Source organism: Macaca fascicularis, chromosome 1, assembly GCF_037993035.2.
Source record: "Macaca fascicularis isolate 582-1 chromosome 1, T2T-MFA8v1.1".
Taxonomy (NCBI): Eukaryota; Metazoa; Chordata; class Mammalia; order Primates; family Cercopithecidae; genus Macaca; species Macaca fascicularis.
Window position 1 is genome coordinate 81,982,697 of NC_088375.1, and position 15,853 is coordinate 81,998,549.

General features: G+C 45.8%; 1 protein-coding gene and 1 non-coding gene across 3 annotated transcripts; both read left to right on the top strand.

Moving 5' to 3' along the window:
* Window positions 1–717: 717 nt before the first annotated feature.
* On the top strand, window positions 718–843 carry LOC135969181 (small nucleolar RNA SNORA72). The gene has a single exon (XR_010584283.1). It is a non-coding gene; the product is annotated as a small nucleolar RNA SNORA72 (small nucleolar RNA).
* A 4,079-nt stretch (window positions 844–4,922) lies between these two features.
* DEGS1 (delta 4-desaturase, sphingolipid 1) lies at window positions 4,923–15,438 on the top strand. 2 transcript variants are annotated; one of them, XM_045397710.2, is made up of 4 exons: window positions 4,923–5,106; window positions 7,218–7,330; window positions 11,601–12,343; window positions 14,317–15,438. In XM_045397710.2, exons 3-4 carry the CDS (start codon window positions 11,627–11,629, stop codon window positions 14,461–14,463), a joined length of 864 nt encoding a protein of 287 aa, XP_045253645.1. In that variant the 5' UTR covers window positions 4,923–5,106; window positions 7,218–7,330; window positions 11,601–11,626; the 3' UTR covers window positions 14,464–15,438. The 2 variants fall into 2 exon arrangements, with proteins under 2 accessions (XP_045253645.1, XP_005541003.2); XM_005540946.4 differs by lacking the exon at window positions 7,218–7,330.
* Window positions 15,439–15,853: the final 415 nt, after the last annotated feature.

Sequence of the window (15,853 nt, forward strand, 5' to 3'; positions counted from 1 at the left end):
GTTATCACTATTGAAATAGTCTCAAAAATAAACTGCCCTTTCAAAAATCAAGCAAATGGAAAAGGAAAAATCTACATTCATTTCAAAAGTATAGCTGCCCTCATCTGAAAACTACTTCATCTTAAATTTCCTAATATGATCACGGCTGGCTGCGATTCACCACAGCTTCCAACAGCAGACTGGAGAGTGTCTTTCCAGAATTCCTAGTGTGTTTGCTTCAAGACAAATTATTTGACAAAGCTAGATAATCCACTAAGAATCTTTTTTTAAAGCATTTTATTTATACTTTTTTTTTTTTTTTGAGACAGTGTTGCTCCATTGCCCAGGCTGGAGTGCAGTGGCGCGATCTCGGCTCACCGGAACCTCCGCCTCCCAGGTTCAAGCTATTCTCTGCCTCAGCCTCCCGAGTAGCTGGGATTACAAGCACCCACCACCACGCCTGGCTAATTTTTGTATTTTTAGTAGAGACGGGGTTTCACCATCTTGGCCAGGCTGCTCTTGAACTCCTGACCTCGTGATCCACCTGCCTCGGCCTCTCAAAGTGCTGGGATTACAGGTGAGAGCCACCGCACCCAGCTATACTTCCTAGTTTACTTTTTTGTTACGCATACATATTAAGAACTTTTTAAAGTCCAAATTAAAGAAGCATACCTAGACATCATTAAAATAGCTATCAATGCCCACTACAATCCTGTAGCTAAAATAGTTTACTTTAGAATGTCAAACTTGATTTTGTAATAGTCAGGACAGGACAGGCTAAACATTTGCTATATTAAGACCATGCATGTGTCCCTAGACCTAGTTCTTTCCTTACGTCTGTTTTTATAAATGCTGGTGATAAACCAGGTCTGATTAATACATAATCATTTTGTGTGATTATGTAACGGCTGTAATTCTAGGTTATCTTTGGTCAACCTTAAGAAAAATGGCAGGCCGGGCACGGTGGCTCAAGCCTGTAATCCCAGCACTTTGGGAGGCTGAGACGGGCGGATCACGAGGTCAGGAGATCGAGACCATCCTGGCTAACATGGTGAAACCCCGTCTATACTAAAAAAAAAATACAAAAAACTAGCCGGGCGTGGTGGCGGGCGCCTGTAGTCCCGGCTACTCGGGAGGCTGAGGCAGGAGAATGGCGTAAACCCGGAAGGCGGAGCTTGCAGTGAGCTGAGATCCGGCCACTGCACTCCAGCCTGGGCAGCAGAGCGAGACTCGGTCTCAAAAAAAAAAAAAAAAGAAAAATGGCAGTACATGTAATGAGTTTTGCAAAAGATCAGTGCTAATTTGCAGACTCCTGTTTAAAGAAGGTATAAACAAAATAAGAAAATTTCATGATTACCAGTTGCTATTAAATGAATTGTAACTTTTTTTAAAAAAAAGAATGTCCAAGCCAGGTGTGGTGCTCATGCTGTAATCCCAGCACTTTGGGAGGCCAAGGTGGGCAGATCACTTGAGGTCAGGAGTTCAAGACCAACCTGGCCAACATGGTGAAATCCTGTCTCTACTAAAAAAACAAAAAGTAACTGGATGTGGTGGCACACGACTGTAATCCCGCTACTCGGGAGGGTGAGGTAGGAGAATCGCTTGAACCCAGGAGGCAGAGGTTGCAGTAAGCCAAGATCGCAACACTGCACTCCAGCCTGGGCAACAGAGGGCAACTCTGTCTCAAAAGAAAAAAAAAGGTATGTCCAAATCCACATTTTTTTTTTCAAATTCTGCATTTTTCTTTCTTTTTCCTTTTATTTATTTATTTTTAATGTTTTTGAGACAAAGCCTCACTCTGTCACACAGGCTAGAGTGCAGTGCCACAGTCTCAGCTCATTTCTCAGCTCCCTGAAGCTTCGACCTCCTGGGCTCAAGCAATCTTCCCACCTCAGCCTCACCTCAGCCTCACCAATAGGTGGGACCACAAGCATGGGCCACGACGCCCAGTTAATTTTTTTTTTTTTGAGAGGGAGTTTGGCTCTGTCGCTCAGGCTGGAATTCAGTGGCGCAATCTTGGCTCACTGCAAGCTCTGTCTCCTGGGTTCACGCCATTCTCCTGTCTCAGCCCCCCAAGTAGCTGGGACTACAGGCATCCGCCACCACGCCTGGCTAATTATTTGTATTTTTAGTAGAGACAGGGTTTCACCGTGTTAGCCAGGATAGTCTGGATCTCATGACCCTGTGATCCGCCCACCTTGGCCTCCCAAAGTGCTGGGATTATAGGCGTGAGCCACCGTACCTGGCCTAATTTTTGTATTTTTTTTTTTTTTTTTTGAGACGGAGTCTCGCTCTGTCGCCCAGGCTGGAGTGCAGTGGCGCGATCTCGGCTCACTGCAAGCTCCGCCTCCCGGGTTCACGCCATTCTCCTGCCTCAGCCTCCCGAGTAGCTGGGACTACAGGCGCCCACAACCGCGCCCCGCTAATTTTTTGTATTTTTAGTAGAGACGGGGTTTCACCGTGGTCTCGATCTCCTGACCTTGTGATCCGCCCGCCTCGGCCTCCCAAAGTGCTGGGATTACAGGCGTGAGCCACCGCGCCCGGCCTAATTTTTGTATTTTTGTACAGAGGTGGGTTTTCGCCATTTTGCCCAGGTTTGTCCCAAACCCCTGCCCTCAAGTGATCCCCCTACCTCGGCCTCCCAAAGTGCTCAGAATACAGACACGAGCACCTGGCCTGCTTTTGGACTGGTGTGCCAGTTCACACATGCCTGTGATAGAAACTGCGTTCTGAACTGCAAGGATGCATTTACTTGTCAGCACCTGAAAACTTCCTCCTCAGTTGAGTCTAATTATCAGCTTCATGTGCCATCTGCCAATCCAGAGGAAACTTGGCAAATACAAAGCTGTCCTTTTCCAGGTGACGCTCCCCACCTTCTTTTTCCTCCACCATGTTGTTAACAACTGAAAAGCTCCTGCATGATCAGACCTGTGTATCTATCCATCATCAAATCCTACTCCTTTTTCGACACTGGGACCCTCCCGAGGCTGTCCCAGCCCCGCATTTGCTAGCATGCCCTGCAGACATAACCCTTGCTGGGCTCTGATGAGCCTTCAGGCCTCCACTCCAGGTGTCATTGTTTTGTCTTCCCTCTGCTCTCAGAGCCTTCTCTGCTAGACGCCTCAGCCGTGCTGGTCCTCTGTCTTAGAAGTGAATGTACTGAGCAGGTCTTAGGGATTTACTAATAATGCTCCTGGGGTCGGATGTGGTAGCTCATGCCTGTGATCCCAATACTTTGAGATCACTTGAGCCCAAGAGTTTGAGACCAGCCTCGGCAACAAGGTGAGACCCCGACTCTGCCAAAAAATTCCAGGGATGGTGGTGCACGCCTGTGATCCCAGCTCCTCGGGAGGCTGAGGTGGGAGGATGGCTTAAGCTCAGGTCAAGGCTGAAGTGAGACATGAGGCCACCACTGCACTCCAGCCTGGGCAACAGAGCAAGACTCTATCTCAAAAAAATAAAACCCACTATAAACATAATATTATTATCACACTTAAGAAACTGATAATTCCTTAACGTCATCACATATCCAATTGATATTTGAGTTCAATTATTTCATGTCAATGTTTTAAAACTATTTCAATCCGAATCTAAATAAGGTCAACACATGCAATGGGTTTGTATGTCTTTTAAACTCCTTTTAATCTATAGGTTTCTCTTCTCTTTTTTTTTCCTTGAATTTTATTTATTACAGAACCCAGACATTGTCCTATATAGAGCCTCCCAGAGTTGGATCTTGCTAGTTTCATCCCCGTGGCCCAGTTTAACACATTTCTCTGTCCTTTCTATTTTATTTTCTTTTTATTCTTGAGAAGGAGTCTCAGTCTGTTGCCCAGGCTGGAGTGCAGTGGCTCCATCTCAGCTCACTGCAACCTCTGCCTCCCAGTTCCAGCGATTCTCCTGCCTCAGCCTCCTGAGTAGCTGGGATTACAGGCGCCTGCCACCATGCCCAGCTAATTTTTATATTTTTAGTAGAGACGGGGTTTCACCCTACTGCTCAGGCTGCTCTCGAACTCCCGACCTCAGGTGATGGACCCGCCTCGGCCTCTCAGAGTGCTGGGATTACAGGCGTGAGCCAACGCACCCGGCCAAATGTCCTTTCTATTTTCAATAAATTAGCAGTCAGATCTAGGGGCTTGATCAGATTTGTGTGTGTGTGTGTGTGTGTGTGTGTGCCGTGTGTGCGTGAACAGCATGTTGATTAGGAGGCACACCCGCTTTGGTTATCTTCTTTTTGTAATCCTTAAGTTGCTCTTTGATGTAGACGTGGTAGCTAATGTTGAAACAAAATTAGTTTGGTTTCAAAACATTTCTTTCAGGAAGAGGTTGTGGTTGATTACTTCTGCGACAGATAGATGAAAGGTTGAGCAATCATCTCTTCACAAACATGGTCACTCTACAATAATTCAAGCACAACAACAAATCCCATATCATCTCCCCCTCTTAACAATGGTGTTTTACTTGATTAGCTTTTAATTGTCACGCACTCTGCATTTTTTCCCTGAGGCATTATTTCTAGAAGGCAGCGAAATATGACCCAATGGCTAATTTGCTTTTAAAAATTAAACAAAACTTAGGCCAGCTGCCATTTAAGAAGGGCTCCGGCACCTCCAGACTCGGTGTGATCGCAGCTGTGCCCGGTGCTCCGCTCGCGGAGGCGCTAAGGCGGCAGGTTTATCTCACTTGAGACCTTTCCTTCCTTTCGCATCTTCTCCGGGCTCCGGGGCAGCAGGCCTCAGGGGCGGGCACTCGCAAGAACGCGGCATCCTGGCTGGTGGCCAAGTCACCAAAACTCAGAACCCAGCCTCCCAGAATTGCTGAGAGCCAGCACCGCACTGACACCCGGGAGCGCCACGCGCCCTACACCCAGCGAGGCGGGCGGGCCGCGAGGGGCGGGGCCTCGGGACTCCGCCCACGCCTCCGTCTCCTCCGCGCTCCGCCGCAGTCGGCCGACACCACACGAGTCGGGAAGCCGCCGCAGCCACCTCCGAGGAGACGGCCAGGAGCGAGAGCCGACAGCGAGCCTGCGAGCCACCTCCGCCGCCATGGGGAGCCGCGTGTCGCGGGAAGACTTCGAGTGGGTCTACACCGACCAGCCCCACGCCGACCGGCGCCGGGAGATCCTGGGTGAGGGCCAGCGGGCGCCCCGTTATGTGCGTGCGCGGCCTCCCGGCGCCGGGGCGCGCTCTCCCCTCGCGGGCCCTGCGTGGCCGTGGGCGCCGGAGGGCCGTTAGCAGCCCGCTCCCCGCCGCGTCCCGCCGCCGCTGGGGCCGCCAGCCCGCGGGTCAGCGCGGGAGAGGCTGGGCGAGGCACGGGGGAGGGACGGGTCTTCGGGGCCGCGCAGCTCCGACCCTTCCGCGAAGAGGCGCAGGCGCGTCCCCGAGCGCGGGAGTCCCCGTCAGGCCCACGCCGGCCGGTTGGGGCGAAGGGTGACCCCGGCTGCGCCAGCCTTGGGTTAGATCCTCGCGCTGGAAGATTCCTGTGCCCTCAGATGGGCGCCCTTTCCTCTCCTTCCTCCCCCTCCTCCGGAGCGGGCCAAGGTCAGCGTGTGCCGGCGCCGGGGCTGCCAGAGTGCGGGGCAGGGTGTGGTCCTGGGCATCCCGGGGCCTACCCGTGAGCCTGGCTCATGGTGTCGGGCGCTAGCGGGCAGTACTGGCGGGGGCGGCCGCAGTCCCGGCCTCGGGCCCGGGGAGGGGGCCGGCGACCCTCCCTATGCCCCCTAGGGCTTCTCAGACTGGATGGGCCCTGGTCAGTTTACGCCGCTTGTCCTATTGATCCTCACGGCAAGCCTGGGACGTAAGAACGGCGGATTCGTAGACATATTTCATCCATCTCGGTTTTGTGGATGAAAAGACTGAAAATGGAAGACTTGCCAAATAGGGAAAATACGTGGCGTGGCCCGCTGGTCCCCTGACAGTTTATTGAGAGCACTTAACTCTCCAGAGGATTCGGACCTTCTATGTTATATAGAGAATGCTCATCTCTCCCAGGTTACTCCTAATATACCAGGGATTGTGTGGAATGCTTTACAAACATTACCCAATTTCATCCTCCTGGTAATTCTACTAGGTTGGTATTATCGCTGTTTTAAAAAATGAAATAAGAACGCCTGACTGAATGCTAAAGAGATTCTAATGCGCATTCAGTTGCCTCTTCCAGAGCATGTGTTTGGTTTTTGTTTATTTCTTTGAGACAAGTCTCACTCTGTTGCTCAGGCTGGAGTGCAGTGGCGCGATCTCTCCTCGCTGCAACATCTGCCTCCTGGGTTCAAGAGATTCTCCTGCCTCAGCCTCCTGAGTAGCTGGGATTACAGGCGCCCACCACCACGCCTGGCTAACTTTTTTTTTTTTTTTTTTTTTTTTTTTTTTTTTTTTTTTTTTAGTAGAGACAGGGTTTCACCGTGTTGACCAGTCTTGTCTCGAACTCCTGACCTCAGGTGATCGATCTGGCCTCCCAAAGTGCTGGGATTACAGGCGTGAACCACTGTGCTCGGCCAGAGCATGAGCTTTCTTTTTTTTTTTTTTTTTTTTTTTTGATACAGAGTCTCGCTGTGTCACCCAGGCTGGAGTGCAGTGGCGCGATCTCGGCTCACTGCAGTCTCCGCCTCCCGGGTTCACGCCATCCTCCTGCCTCAGCCTCCCGAGTAACTGGGACTACAGGCGCACACAGCCACGCCCGGCTAATTTTTTGTATTTTTAGTAGAGACAGGGTTTCACCGTTTTAGCCAGGATGGTCTCGAGCTCCTAACATTGTGATCCGCCCACCTCAGCCTCCCAAAGTACTGGGATTATAGGCGTGAGCCACCGTGCCCGGCCGATCACGAGCTTTTTAACCTATACTGTTTCTTCAAAAATTGAGGAAACGGTAGCTCAGGCCTGTAATCCCAGTACTTTGGGAGGCCGAGGTGGGAGGGTTGCTTCAGCCCAGGAGTTGAGACCATGGTCATGGTAGCTCAGGCCTGTAATCCCAGCACTTTGGGAGGCCGAGGCGGGAGGATCGCTTCAGCCCAGGAGTTGAGACCATCCTGAGTAACACAGTGAGACCCCCATTTACACGCACGCGCAAAATTTTTTTAAATCGAGGAAACGGTGAGTTGAACATGAGACATTATTCCTTATATACAGTATTTCATTAGATTTTCTTCTCAACATTCATTTGCCCAGTGAAAAGAAAAAGTGAGTAGCCGGGACCACAAGCACATACCGCTATGCCCGATTGATTTTTCTGTTTTTTTGTAGAGATGGGTTTCTCCGTGTTGCCCAGGCTGGTCTTGAACTCCTGGGCTCAAGCAGTCCGTCCGCTTTGGCCTCCCAAAGTGCTGAGATTTTAAAGGCGTAAGCCCCTGCACCCGGTAAATTTCGGTTCTTGAATTCCCTTCCTCCTCCCCTACACTCCATTAGAGACAGGGTCTTGCTTTGTTGCTTAAGCTGGAGTGCAGTGGCTGTTCACAGGCATGATGATCACGGCAGCCTGGGCTCAAGTGATGGGCATACCTCAGCCTGCTAGTAGTGATTTGTTTGGCAAATCACTTACACATACTTGATATGAGATAGCATGATACTTTTTTTTTTTTTTTTTTTTTGAGACGGAGTCTCATTTTGTCACCCAGGCTGGAGTGCAGTGACCCAATCTCGGCTCACTGCAAACTCTGCCTCCCGGGTTGAAGCAGTTCTGCCTGCCCCAGCCTCACGAGTAGCTGGAATTACAGATGCCCGCCACCACACCTGGCTAAGTTTTTCTATTTTTATTTTTAGTAGAGACACGGTTTTGCCACATTGGCCAGGCTGGTCTCGGAACTCCTGACCTGTGATGATCTGCCTGCCATGGCCTCCCAAAGTGCTGGGATTACAGGCATGAGCCACCCTGCCAGGCCACATATGATACATTTTATCAATGCCTTATCTACATGTTACATAGGAATAATCTGGTGCCTACCTGTGTAAAAACCAACTCTGGAATACTGAAGCTGAGCTATTTAATATTCTGAAAATCAGGACAGGTGTGGTGGCTTTTGCCTGTAATCCCAGCGCTTTGAGAAGCTGAGGCAAGATGATCTCTTGAGGCCAGTTCAGAACAGCCCCATCTCCATGAAAAATTAAAAAATTAGCTAGGCGTGATGCCTGTGTCGTGCTACTCAGAAGGCTGAGGCGAGAGGAACACTTGAACTCAGGAGTTTGAGACCAACCTGGGCAACATGGTGAAACCTTTCCCTCTCTCTAAAAAAAAAAAAAAATTTAATTAGTGGGGCATGGTGGCATGTGCCTGTGGTCCCAGCTACTCAAAAGGCTGAGGTGGGAGGATCACTTGAGCTGGGGAAGTAGAGGCTGCAGTGAGCCGTGATTGCCTCACTGCATTCCAGCCTGGGCAAAAGAGTGAGACTGTCTCAAAAAAAAAAAAAAAAAAAAAAGAAATGAAGGAAGTAAGAAGGTGCTGATTAATACCTCACACTGAGCCTTTTTTCCTCCACAAACTTATCACTGAACCATTTCACTTGGAAAGTAAAAGGACTACGTATTTCTCAATGAAAGTACGTTTTCCATGCAGGTGTAAATACCAGTGTTCTCTTTCAGGGTGGGAGATGGAATAACCTGTAGAAAGAGAAGAATCTTTAGATTTGTTTAAATTATACACAAATGATAAGAGATCTTTCTGAAAGTGTTCAGTTTTTTGGCAGGGGAGGGAAGGGGCCTGATAGAACAACCAACATTTGTTTTTGTTTTTTTTTTGTTTTTTTTGTTTTTTTTTTTTTGAGACGGAGTCTCGCTCTGTCGCACGGGCTGAAGTGCAGTGGCCGGATCTCAGCTCACTGCAAGCTCCGCCTCCCGGGTTTACGCCATTCTCCTGCCTCAGCCTCCCAAGTAACTGGGACTACAGGCGCCCGCCACCTCACCCGGCTAGGTTTTTGTATTTTTTAGTAGAGACGGGGTTTCACCGGGTTAGCCAGGATGGTCTCGATCTCCTGACCTTGTGATCCGCCCGTCTCGGCCTCCCAAAGTGCTGGGATTACAGGCTTGAGCCACCGCGCCCGGCCAACAACCAACATTGTACACTTTAAGTTTACATTTAGAGTTCACATTAAAAGTTCATTTATAAGGTATCTCTTTGAAATTAGTGAGGATGAGCTGGACTGGGTGGCTCATGGCTGTAATCCCAGTCCTTGGGTGGCTGAGGTGGGCAGGTCACCTGAGGTAAGGAGTTCAAAACCAGCCTGGCCAACATGGTGAAACCCCGTCTCTACTAAAAATACAAAAATTAGCTGGGCGTGGTGGTGGGCGCCTATAATCCCAGCTACTGGGAAGGCTGAGGCAGGAGAATTGCTTGAACCCAGGAGGCAGAGGTTGCAGTGAGCTGAGATTGCACCATTGCACTCCAGCCTGGGCAACAGAGTGAGACTCCGTCTGAAAAAAAAGAATAAATCACAAGAAATGCTTCCTTCACTGCTGTACTTTCTCAGTGATACAGTTTTTTAATGTTTTATTTTTTGAGACAGAGTCTCACTGTGTTGCCCAGGCTGGAGTACAGCCTAAATTCTTGGGCTCAAGTGATGCTCCCACTTCAGCGCCCAAGTAGCTGGGACTACAGGCTTGTGCCACCTCACCTCAGCTAATGTTTTTTTATTTTTGGTAGAAATAGTCTCTGTTGCCCACGCTGGTCTCGAACACCAGGCCTCAGGCAGTCTTCATGCCTCAGCCTCCCAAAGTGCTGGGATTAATGGTGTGAGCCACAGCAGCTGGCCAATAGCTTTGTTGAGATTATAATTCAACTATCATGATTTATTCATTTAAAGTGTACAGTTCAGTATTTTTTTAGTATATTCACAGAGTTATGCAGCTGTCACCACCATGTAACTTTAGAACATTTCATCATCACAAAAGAAACCCTATACTCATTAGCAGTCCCTCATATCCCCTACTTCTACCTAGATAACCACTAATTTACTTTGTGGTCTATAGATTTGCTGATTCTGGACATTTCATATACATGAAATCATAAAATATATGATCTTTTATGATTGGCTTTCACTTAGCATAATATAAAATTTTTTAATTTTTAATTTTTTTTTTTTTTTTTGTAGAGACAGGGTCCTGTTATTTTGCCCAGGCTGATCTTGAATTCCTGGGCTCAACCGATCCTCCTGCCTTGGCCTCTCAGAGTGCTGGCATTATAGGTGTGAGCCACTGCACCCAGCCATTAGCATAAGATTTTAGCTGGGCACAGTGACATGCTCCTGTAGTCCCAGCTACTATGGTGACTAAGGCAGGAGGATCACTTGAGTCCAGGAGTTTGAGGCTGTAGTGAGCTATGATGGCACCACTGTACTTCAGCCTGAGTGACAGAGGTAGACCCTGTTTCTAAATATAAATATTTTAAGGTTCATTCATGTTGTAGCACGTGTCAGTGTGTCATTCCTTTTTGTGGCTGAATAATATTCCTTTGTATGGATATACCAGGTGTTCAACATTTTGAGGAACTGCTCTACAGTTTTCCAAAGCAGCTGCACCATTTTACATTCCCACCAGCAAAGTATGAGGGTTCTAATTTCTCCACATCCTTGTTTTTACCTACTTTTTTTTTTTATTATAGTCATCCTAGTGAGTGTGAAATGGTATCTGTGGTTTCAGTTTGCACTTTCCTAATGACTAACGATGTTGAGCATCTTTCATGTGTTTCTTGACTGTTTTCATATCTTTTGGAGAAATGTCTTTTGAGATCCTTCGCCCATTTTTTAATTGGATTATTAGTTGTAAGAGTTCTTCATATATTCTGGATATAGGTCCCTTATGAGATACATGATTTGCAAACATAACCCTGCTTCTGTGGATTATCTTTTCACTTTCTTGACAGTATCATTTGCAACAGAAGAGTTTTTGATGCAGTCCAATTTCTCTGTTTTCTTTTGTCACTTGTACTTGTTATAGTATCTAAGGAACCACAAAGGCCATGAAGGTTTATTTCTGTTTTCTTATCAGAGTTTTATAGTTTTCTTATAAATTTGGGTCTGTGATCTGTTTTGAGTTCATTTTTGTGTGTGGTGTGAGGTAGGGGTCCGAATCCATTCTTTTGCCTGTTGCTAACAAGTTGTTGTGGCACCATTTGTTGAAAGGACTGTTCTTTCCCTGATTATATTGGCAGCCTGTAGTATTGGTTTTTATATACTATTACAACTTTGGAAAATTCAGTACAGAATTACTTGGAGCATGTTGATTTGTCTGAGAGAACTGTGAATACGAGTTTCATGATTTTAGGGTAACTACAAAATGCATATTATATTCTATCCTTTGTCAGATGTGTTAATTTAATTGTTTTATATAAGGTAAGAATGCTGTACCTCTGTCTAAACACAGAAATAACACACATTTTAATACAAAAAATGTGGAACTTCTAAAAGTTTGAGGCTAATTTTTCCTGCATAAATTTGCAAATGTTTGTGACATATTTCGTAACTTTACTAGTAGAAGAATCCTTCCCTGTGTTATTAGTATTAACTAAAGTATCTAGTAAAGGGAATATTATTTGCAGAACAAATTTAATGTGTTAGTTTAATGGGTGTTAATTTAATTATAATTGCTGAACTATTATATACTTTTCTTAGTTCCTGTTTTTTTGTTTTTTCTTTACAGCAAAATATCCAGAGATAAAGTCCTTGATGAAACCTGATCCCAATTTGATATGGATTATAATTATGATGTTTCTCACCCAGTTGGCTGCATTTTACATAGTAAAAGACTTGGACTGGAAATGGGTCATATTTGGGGCCTATGTGTTTGGCAGTTGCATTAACCACTCAATGACTCTGGCTATTCATGAGATTTCCCACAATGCTGCCTTTGGCAACTGCAAAGCAATGTGGAATCGCTGGTTTGGAATGTTTGCTAATCTTCCTATTGGGATTCCATATTCAATTTCCTTTAAGAGATATCACATGGATCATCACCGGTACCTTGGAGCTGATGGCGTCGATGTAGATATTCCTACCGATTTTGAGGGCTGGTTCTTCTGTACCACTTTCAGAAAGTTTATATGGGTTATTCTTCAGCCTCTCTTCTATGCCTTTCGACCTCTATTCATCAACCCCAAACCAATTACTTATTTGGAAGTTATCAATATCGTGGCCCAGGTCACATTTGACATTTTAATTTATTACTTTTTGGGAATTAAATCCTTAGTCTACATGTTGGCAGCATCTTTACTTGGCCTGGGTTTGCACCCGATTTCTGGACATTTTATAGCTGAGCATTACATGTTCTTAAAGGGTCACGAAACTTACTCATATTATGGGCCTCTGAATTTATTTACCTTCAATGTAGGTTATCATAATGAACATCATGACTTCCCCAACATTCCTGGAAAAAGCCTTCCACTGGTAAGTAAAGGATTTGATACATATTCTAATTTCGTTTTTTTGTTTGTTTTTTGAGACTGTGTCTCACTCAGTCACCCAGGCTGGAGTGCAGTGGCACGGTCTTGGCTTACTGTAACCTCCACCTCCCAGGTTCAAGTGATTCTCATGCCTCATTCTCCCAGGTAGTTGGGATTACAGGCGCATGCCACCGTGCCCAGCTGATTTTTGTATTTTTAGTAGAGATGGGGTTTCATCATGTTGGCCAGGCTAGTATTTTGTCAGTCCAAGCTGCTCATTTAAAAAAAAAAAAAAAAAAAAAAAGCAAGAATATAAATACTGCATCTTCCAGCCTAATTTTACAAAGGGTTCACTCTTGGGTCTTTAAGCTTAGTGGTTACACTTAGGATTTATTTTTAATTTTTTTTTTTTAGAGACAGGGTCTTGCCCTGTCACCTAGGCTAGAGTGCAGTGGTGCGATAGCTCACTGCAGCCTCAACTCCTGGGTTCAAGCGATCCTCCCACCTCAGCCTCCTGAGTAGGCAGGACTATAGGCACGTGCCACTGTGCCTGGCTAATTTTTTTATTTTTTGTAGAGGCAGAGTCTTGCTATGTTGCTCAGGCTGGTCTCAAACTCCTGGATTCAAGTGATCCTCCTGCCTCAGCCTCCCAAGTAGCTAGGACTACAGGCACATGCTATGACAGGCTAATTTTTAAAATAATTTCTTTTAATCCTCCAAATGGTTTATTTAAATTTTTAAATGTTTTTGTAGAAATGGGGTTTCCTGGATGGGTGCAGTGGCTCACACCTGTAATCCCAGCACTTTGGGAGGCCTTGGTGAGTGGATCATCTGAGGTCAGGAGTTCGAGACCAACCTGGTCAACATAGTGAAACCCCGTCTCTACTAAAAATACAAAAAAATCAGTTGGGCATGGTGGCGGGCGCCTATATATAATTGGGAGGCTGAGGCGGGAGAATCGCTTGAACCCAGGCAGCAGAGGTTGCAGTGAGCCAAGATCGTGCCACTGCGCTCCAGCCTGGGTGACAGAGCGAAACTCCATCTCAAAAAAAAAAGAGAGATGGGGTTTCCCTGTGTTGCCCAGGCTGGTCTCAAATTCCTGGGCTCAAGTGATTCTCCTGCCTTCCAAAATGCTGGGATTATACGTACGAGCCACTGTGCCCATCCAGATAGTTATTTAACTTGAGATGTAGAGACATTTTTAACTTGAGATGGCAGAATTGCATACTTGATAAAGCTTGCCTTTTTTTTTTTTTTTTTGAGGTGGAGTCTGTCACCCAGGCTGGAGTGCAGTGGCATAATCTCAGCTCACTGCAGCCTCGACCTCCCGGGTTCATGCAATTCTCCTGTCTCAGCCTCCTGAGTTGCTGGGACTGCAGGCGCATGCCACCATGTCTGGCTAATTTTTTTGTTATTTTTAGTAGAGATGGGGGTTTCACCATATTGGTCAGGCTGGTCTTGAACTCTTGACCTCAGGTGATTCACCCGCCTTGGCTTCCCAAAGTCCTGGGATTACAGTTGTGAGCCACCACACCCAGCCAACTGCTTAATTTGTATCTAATTAGCATGCCACAATTTATTTATAAGTATTTGTAAGTTCCTGGATGGCAGGGATCAGATGTTGCCTTTATATTCTACGGTGTCATCCATGCAGTACATTCTTTAATAATATCAAGTTAATCTAATTGCATGTATTCGTTGTTAATTTTACAAATAAGCCAGGAATTTAGTCCCTTGGAACGTGATGGAAGAGAGTCCTAGAGGGTCGAGTGTATTCAACTGCTACTGAAATGTAGACTGCTTTTTGTTTAGAATTGCCTCTGCTGCTGCTGCTGCTGCTTTTATTTTTTAAGAGAGAGGAGGGAGGCAGGTCTCATGGTTTCCCTTCTCAGTGTTTGTATCAACCATTCATCAGTCATCTTTGAAAGAACCCAGTAATACTCATTTTTCATCTTGCTGTATTTTTTTCCCTTCTAGGTGAGGAAAATAGCAGCTGAATACTATGACAACCTCCCCCACTACAATTCCTGGATAAAAGTACTGTATGATTTTGTGATGGATGATACAATAAGTCCCTACTCAAGAATGAAGAGGCACCAAAAAGGAGAGATGGTGCTGGAGTAGATATCATTAGTGCCAAAGGGATTCCTCTCCAAAACTTTAGATGATAAAGTGGAAGTTTTGCATTATTAAACTTGAGACCAGGGATACGTAGAAGCTCCCCTGGCACAATTTCAGAGTAAGAGGTCAGTGATATCAAGAAGTAAATCTGGCTTTTCAACAGTCAGCCTGACTCTGTACTGCTCGGCTTCACTCACAGAAAACTTGTGACTTGTGTATTATCGTCATTGAGAATGTTTCACTCATGTCTGTCATTTTATAAGCATATCATTTTAAAAGCTTTTAAAAAGGTATTTTGCCGGGCATGGTGGCTCATGCCTGTAATCCCAGCACTTTGGGAGGCCAAGGTGGGTGGATTACCTGAGGTCAGGAGTTCGAGACCAGCCTGGCCAACATGGTGAAACCCCGTCTCTACTAAAAATGCAAAAATTAGCTGGGCATGGCAGCACATGCCTGTAATCCCAGCTACATGGGAGGCTGAGGTGGGAGAATTCCTTGAACCCAGGAGGTGAAGGCAGAGGCTGCAGTGAGCCAAGATCGTGCCACTGCACTCCAGCCTGGGCAACAGAGCAAGACCCCATCTCAAAAATAAATATATAAAATAAAAAGCTATTTCTAGTTTATTTCACTATAAAGTTTTGCTTTATTAAAAAGCTAATAAACAGCTATTAATCACAGTGTGTTAGTATTTGTTACATTTTTGTATTTCACTATCTTTATTACATTTTTGTATTTCACTATCTTTATAATATGGTAACCAGGGTACTGGGGGAACTTTAAAATTTCATCTCAAAAATAATTTTTAAAAAGCCTGAGATATGATATAGCATAAAAGATTGGATGAAAATATATTTCACCGTAAGCTGAATTGCTCGTTTAAAAATTTTAGCTATCATATATGAGACTCGAATTAGACACTGTTGAATCCTGTACAGCCTTACTCATAAATAAAGTACTTACTGAATTTCCACCGTTCAACTTCGTGTTTCAGATGTGTTGACTCTCACATTAGAAACTGCTCAATTGATAAAGACTTTCATGTTATTTCACTGCAGTGGGAACTGGCTGTGGTCTGATGGTATATCGTGGGTCTCAGGTAGCTGGTAGCATGGGCTGTTAGGTCAGCAGTCTTGCTTGCCTCAAATATGTCACTTGGATAAATTTAGTGTAATACGTTGAATTATTTTAAAAATACATCTGGGTGTGGTGGTTCACACCTGTATTCCATACTTTGGAAAGCTGAGGCAGGAGGATCGATCGTTTGAGACCAGCCTGGGCAATATAGTGAGACCCTTTTTTTTTTTTTTTGGAGATGGAGTCTTGCTATATTGCCCAGGCTGGAGTGCAGTGGCATGATCATGGCTCACCACAACCTCTGCCTTGTGGGTTCAAG